Source organism: Cnephaeus nilssonii (assembly GCF_951640355.1).
Source record: "Cnephaeus nilssonii genome assembly, chromosome: 1".
NCBI lineage: Eukaryota > Metazoa > Chordata > Mammalia > Chiroptera > Vespertilionidae > Cnephaeus > Cnephaeus nilssonii.
This window is the reverse complement of record NC_137072.1, coordinates 85,409,350-85,425,339: the sequence shown is the minus strand read 5'-3', so window position 1 is coordinate 85,425,339 and position 15,990 is coordinate 85,409,350. Positions and strand designations below refer to the sequence as shown.

The window sequence follows — 15,990 nt, the reverse complement described above, 5'->3', positions numbered from 1 at the left end:
AGTTGAGTTAGGAAATGACATACCTTGTAGGGGACAAATTCATTTCTCTTGCTCCTTAAGTAAGTTGATAGGTTCCCAAACTTGCAGAATTCCACAATCACCATGAGTGGGCCTGTGGACAGCACAGAATGTCAAGAAAGGAAAATGTTTTTCACTCCTGTTTCTCACTAAGTGTTTAACATATTTTTTGAATCAGAAAATATCACAGAAATGCTACAACCTTTCACTGGGGATAAGATCATAGGAATCAGCTGGTCATAATCCCCTAATATTGTAGCTTTGCTTTTTCCAAAAGGCAATTCCACAAGATTGACAAAAATAAAAAATAAAAACCCACCCACTTGCTTTTCTATACAATCACCTAAGACGACTCCATTTTAGGGGAAACTACTGTTGAGGTCCTTTGTTTTTAATTTTTTGGGGGAAGTTTCTTTTTCTCACCTGAACACCTATTGCACAAGTAGCAAACTGCATTATAGTTATGTGACATTTTTTAATTCGTAGGAAGATCCAGAATTATTTATAGTGCCTACTTAACCTCCATGAAATATATTTATATGTATCTGAAAATCTGGCAAAGTATCCTAAGTTAAGGAAATCAAGGCCATGAGAGTTGAGTGGTTTCCCTCAAAGACCAGCAGAGATGCATATGCCCAAATTGGGCAAACCACAACCATCCACAGATACTCACCTCCTGGCTTGGTACAGGCGCCCAGAAGATTGACCACATTGAGATGATGGCCAATATGAATGAGGATCTTGAGTTCAGACATGAGGGCTCGGTGTTCACTGTGTGTTGCTCCTTCTACAAATACAGGGGGAAGAGGGAAATCAGAAGGGTGGGCATTACCTTGGGAAGACTGATGAAGCTCTGCAACTTTCCCTCCAGCGATGATACAACTGTAGCCCTATTTGCAAACTAGTGCATTCCCCTGGAAGTCAAGTATAAATTATCTTTTCTAATTCCAAATCAAATTCTTCCTTTAAGTGCACTCAGAATGTTTGATATTTAAAGGAACCCATTGTGAACTCTTTTGCAAAGTGGAGAATACATCTGCAAAAGGAATTGTGCCCAGATTTTCTTGTTTTGTAAAACTGGATTTTCATATACCAGGTTTACTATGCTTCTTGGGGCCTGATTATTTCGTGCTTCCTCGTAAGGAAGCAATACCATGGATTAAATATCCTCATGTGTTCGGGGCTATGCTGAAGTTCCCGCCAATCTGTGCTGAGCAGGAAACTTAACAAGGGCCAGCTGGCAAGGCCAGTTGGCACACGAGGCTGATGAGGCTAAGACTGTAAGTTTGATCCAGCACCAACCAGTACACTTCCCTGGAATTCACAGACATGGTCCACACCTCAGGTTCTGATAAGCCACCTCAAAATTACATATCCCTTTGGCCACAAGAGAGAACAGGCAAAAGGAGAGAGATGGCTTGGAAATGCCATCAAGACCTATTGACAGAGGGTAGGTAGCATCATCTCCATCAATAAAAGCACATCACAACTGAAGCAAAGGGTTTTGTATGCATCACCTCCCCAAATCAAAATGGCAAGACCAGACTTCCATTCCTATTAGAATTAATAATTGTTCACAAAGCTTTTAATTTTTTAAATACCACCCATAATCCTTTTATCTTAGCACACCATCCTTATTTTTTATATTATCTTTTATATGTGGAATATTTAACATATTCCAATTCTAGGGAGCTTGCTGTTTTTTGTACTATATTTATTTATTATATCAAATTTATTTTCATGTTCTGATGGTCTATAATTAATTATCTTACTAATGCACCATAATAAAGTAAGAAACAATTTTTATGTAACCAAGGTGTTTTTCCCCCCCATAGCCAGGCCACTCACTCAGTACAGTTGTGCAAGCTGTGTTTTGCACAAAGACTCCCAGGCAAGGTGGGGAGGGGGGTTGCTGAAACTCATCCCTAACTTTGCCTCCCTGGCCATGTACCCTGGCATGAAGCTATAAAAGAGGAACTTTATTTCCAATTTTCACAAAGGTAAATAAGTTGACTGCATGCTTGGCTAGTGGGTCCACCTAACCACAGAGCCGCTGATACAAGCCTTCCCATCATGTGTAAAGACCAGATGAAACAGATAGAGGGTTACATCACCATATAATTTTGCTTTTACCTTTCAACATTTTGACGGCCACTGTCTTGCAAGTTGCTGTCTTGTCGATTCCAAAGGCATCCGCTTCAATCACTTGGCCAAAGGCACCACGTCCAAGAGGCTTACCTACAGTCAACAGTGACAGCAACAACAAAACAGATCTGGGCTATTACACCACCAAAGGGATATGCAGAGATTCCAACTAGGCACAGTGACCAAACATTCCAGTTTAGCATGAACAGTCCAGTTTACTCCTTGTCCTGGTTTTATTGTTCAGTATTTACCCCCTTCACTCTCCAAATGTCCTGCTTTGGATGATTATAAGGGACCCTACTTCTAAGTGACTAAAAGGGTAATTATTCAAATTCAAGCAATGAAATGATTATTTCTGAATTAGAATCCAACATTTGCAAAGACTAGATTTGTCACCATCCTAAAGAAAGATGAGATGGCTTAATAAATCCAGTATTAAATTGATATAACTTGAAAGCATACCTAGTTTCAGCCGGTCTCTGGGGAATTCCCATTTGCTGGCATCATAAGGCAGGCGTTCACAGTGTTCATCCAAGGGGAGTTCATCTGGATCCATGACGATGGACAAGTAGCCTGTCTTCAGTTCCCCTCCATTGGCCTGGAAAGCATTACTCCTTTAAGTCACACACACTCTTGTTTGGCTGTTGTTTTGTGTGCTTGTTATTGCTTTGATAGAAGCCCCATTCCCGATGTCTCATTTTTAAATAAAACTCACAGAGTTTGAGAGTAGTCCTATTATAATCCTGTTTCCAGTGTCCCCTCAACCCCCAAATAAGCTCAGAATTAAGTTATTAAATTTTAATTACACTAGACAGTCCAAGCCCTTTTCTCCTCTAGTGGTTTCTATCAATTAAAGCCCAGTGGTTCAGCCAAAAGAAAGTGGGCAAGATGCTATTGTATTGAAATAAACTGTGCCCATTGAGCCAACAACAATGGGAAGAAGCAACTCAGCGAGCCCTAGTCAGCTTTCATTCATCACGAAAACCAACATGCGTGGATGGAAGAGAAATTATTTTGTTACCCGCTTAACAGTCCGTAGAACAATGACAAGAAGTAGCCAGAAGAACATGGCAATCACTGCAGTGCCTACTAGAATAATGACTTCCAAGTTGGTCTTTTCCTGGGCACCTGGAAAGACATAATTGAATGAGCATCAACAGCTGGAAACTCATACCTTTTGATATAAGATGACAAAGCTCAACTCTAAAGCAAGATCTCAAGCTTACCAACATGGAAAAATCCTGAATAAAAAGTCACACACCTCTAACTTGGATGGAGTTTATACTACTATTAATGGATACTTTAAAGTTTGTCAAACTTTGCTCATGAAAACTTCCAACAATAAAATTCTGAAGTAATTAAGGGTAGAAATAGCAATGTCTTCAAAGACAACCATAGAAAGTGTTTGAAAGAAGAGAAGACTTTGATGGGGGGAAAAAAGACCATGTTCCATAGAGAAGAAAAGTACTTCTAATGGGGGAAAGTAAATGTCTGGTTTTACTCTGATAATATATGTTTTGATCTGTATAGTTTTGAGAAAGACTAACAATGAACAAACAAAATAGAAACAAACTCATAGAGAACATTTTAATGTTTACCAGATGGGAGGAGGTTGGTGAAAATGGGTAAAAAGGGGGAAAAGATTAAGACATACAAATTGTCAGTTATAAAAACAGTCACAGGATGTAAAGTACAGCCTAGGGAATATAGTCAATAATGTTGTAATAACTAGGAATGGTGTCACTTTATAAGTTCTATCAATGTCTAATCACTGTGCTGTATATCTGAAACTAATACAATATTGTATGTAAACTGCAACTAAAAAATTATATATATATATATATATATATATATATATATATATATATATATATATATGTAAAGAAAACTCTCAGGAAAGGAAAGAGAAGAGAAAAAGCTAAAGGTCGACAAGGAAAGCTTCAGAAGCTCATCGCTCCAGAGGACAGCTCTGAGTGGGAGAAATTGAGCCCAGAGGATGCTTTCTGCTAAGAGTGATTAGCAAAAAGGTGATAAGGAAGCAATTATCACTTCGAGCTCCAGTGGATGAGGGCAGCTTGCATCAAACGGGCCACAAGCTGTGAGTGGCCCATGGCAGCCTTAAGATGGCAGAAAGACAAGTAATTAATTAGTTAGCAAAACAGGAGTTAACAGTTGAGAGGCAAGCACCAAGGATGCTTGGGATTAGATTGTGTTTCCCTGGTGGATGTACTCAAGTAATTCTCTATTTATACTTAGAGATTTGAAAGCTCATTTATACATGGTAAAAAAGTTCAAAGATTCAATTGTTGTGTATTAATATTCCCATAATAACATTTGGGAACTTAGCAGGAAAATTAAACACTTATCTCTTCCTTTCTTAGTATTTTCCTTGGATGAGAAGTAAATCTAGTCCCTGTGTCAATGTTACCTACTTAGCTATTGGTAACCAGACACAACCAACTAACCGAGGTGAGGCAGAGCAAAGGATAGACGTGGATGTCTCCATTAGAATTTCCCCCAAACATGAAGCACTCAGGAAGTGACAAAACCACCATGTCACTTGAAATCTCTATTTCATGCACTTGAAATCTTTACTTGTGAGTGCAATTTATGAAATGGCAATAAGCCTAGAGATTTGAAAACAAGTCACGGTATTAAGATGCAATACTTGGCAACAGAGATTTGATAGATTAAAGGGACTACAATTTGGACTTTGAGAGACAAGTTAGGATGAGTTCATAAAAATCCATCAGTTCCTCCACCTGTCACCACCCTTATTTCTTCCCCTTGCATACCATTCCTTCACCCGCATAATATGCTTTCATTGTCCCTCTGATGTGTTATTAACAAAAGAAAAGAGGAATACACTCCTAAAGATAAAATAGCCTGTCACAAATTACCTTTCCCATCTGAGAAAATGCCTGATTTCACATCATTCCTGCATACACAGACAAGTTTCCTTTCAAGTTCAGATAAGAACCCCAAATTTTTCATTTCAGAAAAGCAATGGTCTATTGTTCACAAATGAATCTTAATTGTTTTTAGTCCAATGAAAACCATGAACATATTTGTGACTATTTGGATAGCATTTATTTTCATGACTCAGCAGTAATTCTAATGGTTTTCCCAATAAATATAGAAGTATAATTCCATAACAATTTCACCGAGCCATTCAAATAAAAAAAAAGAATCAGGGAAAGGTGGATATTCTGCCTGCCTGGCTAAGAATTTTTCCACCATGAGAACTGCAGGGACAGAAATGTGATGCAAACAAAATGAAAATAACAGTAATTATGTTGTCTGATTAAAATAATATATACTTATAATAGAAAATTTACAGAGAAAGAATATTTAAAAATCAACTACAATCTTCCCACCCAAAGTGTATGAGTATAAGAAATAAACTAATTTTTTAAAACCATCTGATGTGTCTATGAAGTCCCACTGACCTTCTATTATGAAAAATGCCTCCACTTTTGCACATCCAAGAACATTGCATGCCTGGCAGGTGTAGAAGCCCTCATCCTCCTTCCTCACCCTTCGGATAGTTAGATTCCGGTTCCCATCTTTCAGTACGATCCCTAAGAGAGGAAGAACATTATGGCTTTTATTTATGATGTGGCCTAGTGGAGTTTTTCAGGGAAAAAAAAATTTTTTAATATAAATGCTGCCCTTTATCTTGGCTATCATCTAACTCCAAAGAGTCCATACAATCAACTGCTGACTCATCACACCTGGCTTCCAGGAGAATTCAAAAAGGCTCTGAATACTGTGATTCCGAGTCTATGAAATGAGTCAGACCAGGGACACTTAGATTGTTGTTTTTTTCTACCTCAAACAAATAAAAAAAATAATATGATTTTGGACAACATCTCCAGGAAAATTCTGCAGCTAAGGAGAGATAGACATGTTCTATTCACCTGAGTCTTCCACGAGTGTCTCATTATCTTTAAACCAGGAAACCTGTGGAGGGGGATTCCCAGACACTGGGCAGGAAACTTCAATGGTTTCACCAATACTTGTCGTCTGATTCTCCAGGTTTGCTGTCATCATGGGTGCCATACGCTCTTTGCACACAGAAAGAAAATAGAACATTTAGGTATAACTTTTGAAATGGTTTGAGTATTAGTAAACTGTTATACCATTTAAACTTAGTAAACAGTACACTGTTGATTTACTAAGCTGAAAACACACAGAGGGTGATACCAGTACCGTTGGTCACTGAGTAAAGTGAAATGAATCAATAAATCAGGACGGTTCAGACAGGTTACTGCATCTCTTTGAACAATCATATTAGTGATTCAAGCTGGTAATCACTTCACAGGATAAAGGTTGTTGCCTTTATGGATTTTTCTTCTAATCAGACATGGTTTCCCTCCCAGGAAAGTTCTAGCTGGTGTCACCCTAAAATTCTGCCATGCTTCTCTTGGAAATTGCAAAGCTTCAGTATTATTCAACAAACAAAGAGTGCCTTGTATTTATTTGGTACAAACTCATTTATACCATTTCTGTTGTTTACTCTCAGTCCTATGATGGGCAGGACAGGAGTATTAGCTATATTTTACAGCTGAAATAACTGTGATTCAGGGGGTTAAACAACTTGCCCACGTCTTTATAACTAAGCAAAAAGGTGAACTAATAGAATCTGGTGCACCTAAAAGTCTGGTCCAATGCTATTTCCACTAAAACACAAACAAAACACCAAAACCCTAAGGAAAGTCAAAGACTTAAAGAAAAGTAAGCCCATGGGTATTTGTTTGCATGTACAGAAAAACTTTAGATTTACCCTTTACCTATAAATCACCAAAGTGCTATGGAAATATCTTATTCAAACCAATTAAATATCGGAAGGAATCTTGCTGGAAGAATCTAATTCAAGATTTAGCAAAATGAGATTACCTCAACAGTGAACTACACTGGGGTTTAAGCCAATTTCCTGATCTCTAGTCAATTTCTAAGAATACGTTTTGGGAAACAACGTAGGAGTCCTTAGGGAAGCAAACCAGCTCATTGTGAGCACATATTTCCTGGGCGTGGCAAGGCCAGGAACCCCTTGCCCATCTCTTTCTGAATTCTTCCAGGAGCTTAGAACCAGACCAGTTACCAAGGTGAACAGAAAACATGGTGTGTGATGTGTTTTGAAGAGCCCTGGGATGATTTCATCCCCCCCAAAAATCTCTTTTTTTGACACCTAAGACTTAACACTAGCGAAACACCTCCTAATGTCTGTCCAAAGATACCTCTTAAAATATGCCAAGGCCTCTGAAGATATGATTCCTCTAAAACATTGGGATGGATTAGTTTACGTGGGAAGTTTTTACTCTTTCTAACAATTAAAAACACACAACAACAAAAACCAGAACACATGCATCTTAGAATCTGGGAAGGGACACTAAGGAGAGGAGAAAATGGAGGGAGACGACATGAAGAGAAACTCGCCAAGTTTGCCTGATCTCCCCAGAGACAGAGCCAGGGCTGCACAGATTTTGTGCAAGGCCTAAGGTGAGATGAGATTTAGAGAGCAGCTTCATGGAGAATTCGCAAAGCTATCTGCTCACCAAAATATCAGACCTTGAACTACTCGTGACCACAAGGATGACACAGACGTATAGGCACTGAGTGCAGCACCACTCTCACAGGCTCTCAGAGGTCCTAAACAACCCCACCATTGCACTGTTCATGTAGCAGATATCTTATGGAGAACCTAGCATGTGCCACAATGTTCAATGACTGCAAGGAGTAAAATAGAAAACAATTCCTGTCCTCACAGGCAGAGCCCCCACTGTACACTGAGTGGCCATCTTATTATGATCTCTGAACGCATAATCTGGCCACTCAGTGTATATCCTATATAATAAAAGGCTAATATGAAAATTGTCCCCTCCACCAGGAGTTTGACCAGCAGGCAGGCCGGCCAACTGCCCATGTCCCCTCCCCCTGGCTCCACCCATGCACGAATTCATGCACCGGGCCTCTATTCATGCACCGGGCCTCTATTTATGCATTCAGAGATCATAATAACCTGGCCACTCAGTGTATATGACTGCCTGGTGGTTGTCTGTGTTCTCATCCTGTCCACCTGTTCATCACTGTGAACTTCTGGCACCCTCCTAGCTCATACTAGAGATTTTATAAATCTGTGCCTACTTAAATAAATGAGTGCCCAAGAATATGGCAGAAGTTTCCCTGGTTCAGACTAATCCCTTGCAGATACTAGTGAGTTATTCCGCCTTTAGGGTTGGAAAGAACCAAGCTATTTTCTCCTTTTAATCCATCACTTCACCATTATTAGTTCTTTTTGCCCCAAGGACTTTCAGTAAATAAGATAAGTATGCATCAATTGGCTTTATAAGTTCCTAGAGGGCAGGAGTCTTCACTCAGCTTCTCAAATCACTACATTTAAGGCATTTCAATGGCCTCCAGAAGCTCAGCGTTGCCTCCCTACCTAGGACTGTGAGCTGCCTGACCACACAATGCCTTTTCTTGGTCTTCCTGTCCTGAGCAAAGCAGACGTAGTCCCCTTGGTCCTGCAAGGATGCATTCTGGAACTCCATGATCAAAATGTCATTTGTGCTATTCGAGAACATGGTGGCATTCATTTTCCAAAGGGCGTCCAAGTTCTTGCAAACAGGTGTGGGCAGGGCCTGTGGGCCAAGTTTGTACCAGGTGAGGTTCTCAAATGTAGTTCTGTCTGCGCTGCACCACAAAGACACGCTCTCCTGCTCGGTTGGCTGGGTATCAGGCTGCAGAGTGATTACAGGACCCTCTGAAATGTAAAACCCGAGGTTAGAAGATAATGATTCAACTGGGAGGCCCCCTATGGGGTGCCTGTTGCCTTCAGACTTGCTATACAGCACCAAGAGAAGTGAAGCTCTAGCAATCCCACACAACATAATATAAGGAGACAGCCGAAATGGACAATCCAGGTCCAAAATAATATTATTTTATAAAAATACATTATTTGGAAATGTAAATAAATTTTTAGAAATATTTATCAAATATCAGCTACAGCTTGGCCATAAAACTAAGATGAACAGACAAAATCAGCAGCATTTAGAGGCCACTGTTCCTATGTCATTACAATGGCCTCCAGAAAACCCAACCTTGTCAACACGTCAGCAGCAAGCCCATTAGTATTGGTTGAACCCCAATAAGCAGAGCACTGTGCTAGACTCTGATGATGGAGACATAAATATGATGCAGGACTTGTGATTATGAGCCTGTGGGAAACCATGATCTCTCCAGTGAAGTTGGATATACCTACTTCGCGGGAGCCCAGGAGCACCTGAGCAGTTTCAATTTATAAACCAAAGCATCAATCATCAGTCCAAGTCCTCTTCCTAAACACCATGCCACTCCCAGGAATAGCAAGCCCTACAGAGTATCGGACAGCTTAGTACCCACTTGGCCAGAGATCCAGCCCACCCCTTGGAGAGCAGCACTTACTGGTCACGTGAAAGGAGATGACTCTCTCTCCTCTCCCAGCTTTGTTGACCGCTTCACATTTGTACAAAGCTGACACATTTGCCGACTGGATGACAAGGGTACTTACAGTCTGTGAAAAAAACAAATCCCAGGCCATAAACAATGGAGGCTCTGTTTGTGCACATGCATTCAGACTAAAAAATGAAGCCACCCCATAACCACTGTGACCTGCCTACTGCATTTATTCTACTATACTGACCACTCACAAATGCATGCAAGTATATGATGCTGGCTTAGCTCACACATGACCTAAAGAACCTTGTGCTTTAATATAACATATTTTCTCATTTTCATACTTGTAAAACCAGAATCACCTTATAACAGATCTTGAGATTTAATGGCATTTGTGTTTTATCTTACTCTAAGCTAGTAATAAGTCAGTGGTGCTTCTAAAAGTCAATGGTGTTTCCAAACTGACTTAATATGCTAGTGTTTTATCATCCGATTTATTTGATTATCATTCTCCAATACCCTCACATATTATTTTACCCTACTTCCATGCCAGCCTTCCATAAAAGAGAAAGAGAGAGAGAGAGAGAGAGAGAGAGAGAGAGAGAGATTTGCAAATTAAAGAACGTCAAACTCACTTTGTTTTTTCCTTCAATTTGGGCAAACTGATTTTTGTTTACTTCAATTTTATTTCCTCCCTGGAAATCCTCCACATTTCTCCACTCTTTACAGGTGTATGGATTTGTCATTAAGACAGCTTGACTGTAAGAGAGATAACAGATCATATAATGATAAAATTTTTCTTTAATGCACATCAATAGTAAGGAAAGTAGTCAGACTTGGGTTATTATGTTCTTAGAAATAACTTTCAATGCACCCTGCCTGGTTACAAGACTTGGTGCCAATTAAAAATAGGCCTCAGCAATGAGGGAAGAGGTTCCAGGTAAATCCATTCAGGATACAGGAGGGAAGCAGCTATTCTGGGAACAAACCTCCATTCATAAATTGGATCGACAAGACAATTCAAGTTAATTTAGTTCAAAGGAAACTAAGAAACCATTGGGCTTCTTAGAGTAATCTCTGTGGGACTGTGGCCTTTGTGTAGGAAATGGTCAGCATCTGAGGCAGAAGCTAGTAGTGGCCATCTCAAAAACAACAACAGGAAGTGAACTGCTTAGGGTGGTGTAGGTGGCTGTTGTGGTGGGGTTTTTTGTGTGGTTTTTTTTTTCCTAAGGATGTCTGGACTTGTGTTAGAACCTGATAAGCTGGGCCCGAGCCTCTGAGGCTGGCTGCAGCGAGGTCTAATGCTCCCTGACTCCAGCAGCACTTCCTTGAGATGAACCTTCTCCCAGATAAGGAGAGAAGTGGTATTCACCGGTTACTTGGAATAAGAAGAAAAACCAAAGACTGGCAATTAGCAAAGTGAGCCAAGAGCCTGCATCTGAGAGTTGTACATCAGGGCTGACCCGTGGAGAAAAAGCTAGCTAATCTCAAGGCAGGCTACCCCACAGCAAGACTGCTAAAACCCAAGACCGAGGAAGATGGGTGGAGATTAAGAGCACCACCTGAGGGACAGCTTTCTCATTAGAGACAGCCTTAGGCTGGAGTCTGTGGCGGAGCTGGGCTATAAGAAATGCCAGAGGGCAGGAAAAAAGAGGGCGTGGCTCTACTCACCTGGGGTTGTAGGTACACTCCTTCTCCAGCTGCCAATACCAGAGGATGTGACTCGGGGGTGGAACTGCGTAGACCGTGCAAGTCAACGTTTGGGTGGTGCCATATTTGTAAGAGTCCACAGGAGAGATCAAAGATTTCTCACCAATCTGGGGTGGGACTGGAGATAAGAAAAACCACTCTTGAACTGTCAATTGGCGTTACGGTATGAAAAGTCAACGCTTTCGGCAACAAAAGCCTACATTTTTTCAAGGCAGATGATTTTGCCCCCATTTTGTTTTTCAAAGAATATCTAGATTTGGACACAGGAGACATGACTTCTAGTGATAGTACTACCACTACTCCTGCTACCACTAATAACAATAACACTTCTTTTTTATGTTGATTTTATATAACAGGGTAAATGCTAGAGCAAGTCATATGTTAAGCGACTTCATGAATTAATGAGATGGGATTATCCGCTGTCCATTTTTACATCTTTTTTTTCTTATTAATTTCCTTCTCCTTTACTTAACAGCTTTCCAACTTCTCTCCACTCCCCAATCTCCTACTCCCATGTAGCTTCTAAGGGACTTTCTGGAAACTGTTACCTCCCTGAAGCTGATGTCCCCGCAAAGAAATAGAGCCAACCTCAACAGACACACAGGGAGGTGTCAGGATATATGGGGAAGCACCTTAATGTCATAGGAGAAGATCCTGAAGTGTTAATATGCCTAAGAATTACAACAGAGAAGCATTTCCCATAAACTGTGTTTGGAGCAAGGTATTAATGAATTTACTGGAGAGGGATGCTTTGGTCAAATAAGTTTGTTAAACCTTGCAGATTCTAAGTCTCTCCCCTTGGAGAATGGCAATATATATTTGCATATTAAAGGCCCTGAGAAGTCCTGCAATAAAGTTTTATATCAACTTAGCATCTCCCATACTTACTTGACCATGACACCCCTTTCCCCCCAACACAGAGCATTTATTTACATATTTCAGTTTGAAAAAACAAAGTTCAAATCATCCTTAAATAAAACACTTCATATCCTGGACTCCTGTTTTTAAAAAAAAATTGAAAAGCTTCCACCAGCCAACAGTGTTTTCCTCCCCGGACGTCACTGGTACATCAACTTCAATGTCAAACTGAACGCTCCCCACAAAATTCAAGAAGAGTCTTACCTGTTGGCAATGCCAGGTGCACAATTCCATGAGACAGGTGCAAAAGTGATGCATCTTAGGTTTGTCAACTGTCCCCGCAGGCATTCTCAGCATTTAGCCATTGAGGATACCATCTACTTTCACCTTGCATTTGACCACCACACAGGTCATTTGCAAACATGTCCAGAGCACACTCTCCTATACCTCATTTCAATGCTACTGCTCTGGACTATTTTTATACATAGGAGCCCACTCATGATGTGCGTGAAGCAGCAGGTGACAAAGGAATAGGAAAACATAACCATACACTTCATAATAAATTCTGGGCAGAAAAGGAAAATTGGATGGACTCACCATTCACAACCAGAGATACCATGTGGCTCTGTTTCTCCTTTGAAATGGGATTGGTAAGGATAACAGTGTAGTTTCCTGTATCCTTTTCACTCACTTCCATAATGGTCAATACATGCCCCACTTTAATTGTGTGATTGGACTCAATGGGTCTTCCATTTTTATACCTATGTGGGGGGGAATAAACAGGAATTATACAATCTCGGATTTATTTTCACGTGGAACAATGCTTTGTGTTTATTTCCAAGAGTTACCATTTTATTTCTGGCGGAGGGTAACCAAGGTACTTCACAGGGATTCGGACCCGGTCTCCCACCGTGACTTCCACCAGAGACTCCATGCCACTACCAAAAGCGACAAAAGGTTTTTCTGAAAGAAAAAAAAAAAAAAAGAATTATTCTCACAAATGTCAGCTTATTGTAAGAGATCGTTTGGTTTATTATTTCATTTCAAATGAAGAGTCAAAGGCCTTGGGGGTCTAAGTTCAGGGACTGCCCATACTCTCCTGCTGTAGTCACATTCCAGCCCCTCCCACACCTCCAAGTTTTGCCTTTGATTCTCTCTCTCCCCAAATGTACTCCGCAAGCCTACCAATTGCTCAAGTCTCAATTCAAGCAATGTTTCCTCTGTGAAGCTTTCTCTAAGTTCCCCAAACACTTGGGTGCTCCTTCTCCTCTGCTCCCATCACACTGTATACATACCCCACCATGTGCCCCAGGACTCAGTCCTCAGACCTCTTCTCTTTATCAATACCTTCCTCTAGTCTCAGGCATAAAGTGCCATTTACATCTTCCTAAATGTTTGTCTCTTGCCCTGACTTTTCTGGGTTCCAGGTTTACATATTATACTAGAGGCCCGGTGCAGGAAATTAGTGCATGGGGGGTGTGTCCCTCAGCCCAGCCTGCACCCTCTCTAATCTGGGACCCCTCGAGGGATGTCTGACTGCACCACTGGGATCGGGCCGAAATGGGCAGTAGGACATCCCTTTCACAATCCAGGACTGCTGGCTCCCAACAGCTCACCTGCCTGCCTGCTTGATTGCCCCTAACCACTTCTGACTGCCTGCCTGATCGATGCCTAACTGCTCCCCTGACAGCCTGATTGCCCCTAACTGTCCTCCCCTGCAGGCCCAGTTGCCCCCAACTGCCCTCCCCTGCTGGCCCGGTCACCCCTAACTGCCCTCCCTTGCCAGCCTGGTTGCCCCTAACTGCCCTCCACTGCCATCCTGGTCGCCCCTAATTGTCATCCCCTGCAGGCCTGGTCACCCCCAACTGCCCTCCCCTGCAGGCATGGTTCCCCCCAACTCCCCTCCCCTGCAGGCCTGGTTCCCCCCAACTGCCCTCCCCTGCAGGCCTGGTTCCCCCCAACTGCCCTCTCCTGCAGGCCTGGTTCCCCCCAACTACCCTCCCCTACAGGCCTGGTCCCCCCTAAATGCCCTCCCCTGCAGGCCTGGTTCCCCCCCCCCCCCCCGCAACTGCTCTTCCCTGCAGGCCTGGTTCCCCCCACAACTGCCCTCCCCTGTAGGCCTGGTCCCCCCCAACTGCCCTCCCCTGCAGGCCTGGTCCCCCCCAACTGCCCTACCCTGCAGGCCTGGTCCCCCCCAATGCCCTTCCCTGCAGGCCTGGTTGCCCCCAACTGCCATCCTCTGCAGGCCTGGTCCCCCCCAAATGCCCTCCCCTGCTGGCCATCTTGTGGTGGCCATCTTGTGTCCACATGGGGGCGGCCATCTTTGACCACATGGGGGCAGCCATCTTGTGTGTTGGAGTGACAGTCTATTTGCATATTACTCTTTTATTAGATAGGATATCTCCTTTTGGATGTTCAATGGGTATCTTCAAATGAACACACCCAATCCTGTTTCTCCTCATCTTACTCCTCTATCAATGTTCCCTATCTCAGGAAGTAAAATCACCATTCACTCAGTTGTTCATGATAAAAACTCAAAGGTTAGCTTCCATTCTTTTTCTCTTGTGCCCCCGTAGCCAATGAATTAATAGGCAGATCCTATTGGCTCTAACTTCAAAAATATATCCAAAATCAGATCACTTCTCACTACTTCTACCTCTGCCACTTTTGTTTAAGCCACCCACCATCTGTCACTGGATTTTTGTGATTAGCCTCCTAACTGGTCTCCCTACTTCCACCCTTACTGATTTAAAGTATTCCATATAAAAAAAAAAGATAATAATCCTATAAAAACATAAGCCAGAACATGTCTCTCTCCCTGCTTAAAACCCTGCTATGCATTCCCATATCATAAAACCCCAAATCCTTACCAAGGCTCATAATTTGGGTGCCACATAAATTATCATCTAAACTGAGGCATTTATGTGAGTGAAAGAGAAATTAAGTTATTTGCTCAAAGCCCCACAGAAAGTAATTCAATCCAGATTTTTCAAACTGCAAAGCCCATGCTTAACTCAAGTGGGACTCTCAGCCTTGCAATAAAATGAAAATCTAAAAACTATCTTAGATAATAACATTCTGCATATTATAGTAATAATAGCACCAACAACCACTACAACAAGTACTATTTAGTGAGCTTTAATGATCTATTGGCTCATCTCACCATTAAAGTTGGGATTTTGAATCCAAGCTATGCTCTTGGCCTCTAGGTCATGTGGCCTCCCTAGCAAGAGTTCAGAAATCTATAATAATAAAAGCATAATATGCTAATTAGACCAACGAAGTTGGGGCTGCGAGGGAAGCCCGGGTGCTGGGTGCCAGAGGGAAGCCGGTGCCAGCAGCCGGGGGAAGGAAGGACTACTCTTGCATGAATTTCGTGCATCAGGCCTCTAGTATCTTCTGAATGATCAAAATAGGGTTCACTAGCTGATCTGAATTAATTTAAATTATGTCACATTCCAAAGCACAGCATAATTCCAAAGGAGATCTTAGCTTACCATGGACCCTGACGAATGTGCTGTTCCTCTTGGTCATCAGCCCACTGGAAGCCTCACAGGTGTACCACCCTTGGTCACTCCGGGTTATACCATCTATAGTCAAGGTGCTCAAAAACTTCTTCATGTCACTCCCAGACTGGGTTTTTAGGTCCCGGTTCACAAGTTTCTTATGCTGATGCTAAAAAAACAGTTTACTAAGTCCAGGATAATATTACCCAGTAGATTCTAGATACCCAGAACATCAAGTCTTGGCTCTTGGTGGATATTACTTAATGCTGATAATAGAGATTTCAGAACTTTTAACATATGTAGACAACAAATACAT

At 41.8% G+C, this 15,990-nt stretch overlaps 1 protein-coding gene across 1 annotated transcript in view; it reads right to left on the bottom strand.

Annotated features, from left to right (window-relative positions):
• Positions 1–15,990, bottom strand: part of KDR (kinase insert domain receptor) — a 43,752-nt gene that overhangs the window by 16,793 nt on the left and 10,969 nt on the right. Inside the window, exons 7-20 of the mRNA XM_079784160.1 lie at positions 15,666–15,843; positions 13,017–13,131; positions 12,766–12,929; positions 11,272–11,428; positions 10,236–10,359; positions 9,610–9,718; positions 8,609–8,929; positions 6,084–6,230; positions 5,613–5,744; positions 3,185–3,291; positions 2,626–2,761; positions 2,152–2,256; positions 692–805; positions 24–112 (exon numbers count right to left, since the gene is read on the bottom strand). Coding sequence (XP_079640286.1) covers positions 24–112; positions 692–805; positions 2,152–2,256; positions 2,626–2,761; positions 3,185–3,291; positions 5,613–5,744; positions 6,084–6,230; positions 8,609–8,929; positions 9,610–9,718; positions 10,236–10,359; positions 11,272–11,428; positions 12,766–12,929; positions 13,017–13,131; positions 15,666–15,843 — 1,998 coding nt within the window. The remainder of the gene's footprint in view (positions 1–23; positions 113–691; positions 806–2,151; positions 2,257–2,625; positions 2,762–3,184; positions 3,292–5,612; positions 5,745–6,083; positions 6,231–8,608; positions 8,930–9,609; positions 9,719–10,235; positions 10,360–11,271; positions 11,429–12,765; positions 12,930–13,016; positions 13,132–15,665; positions 15,844–15,990) is intronic.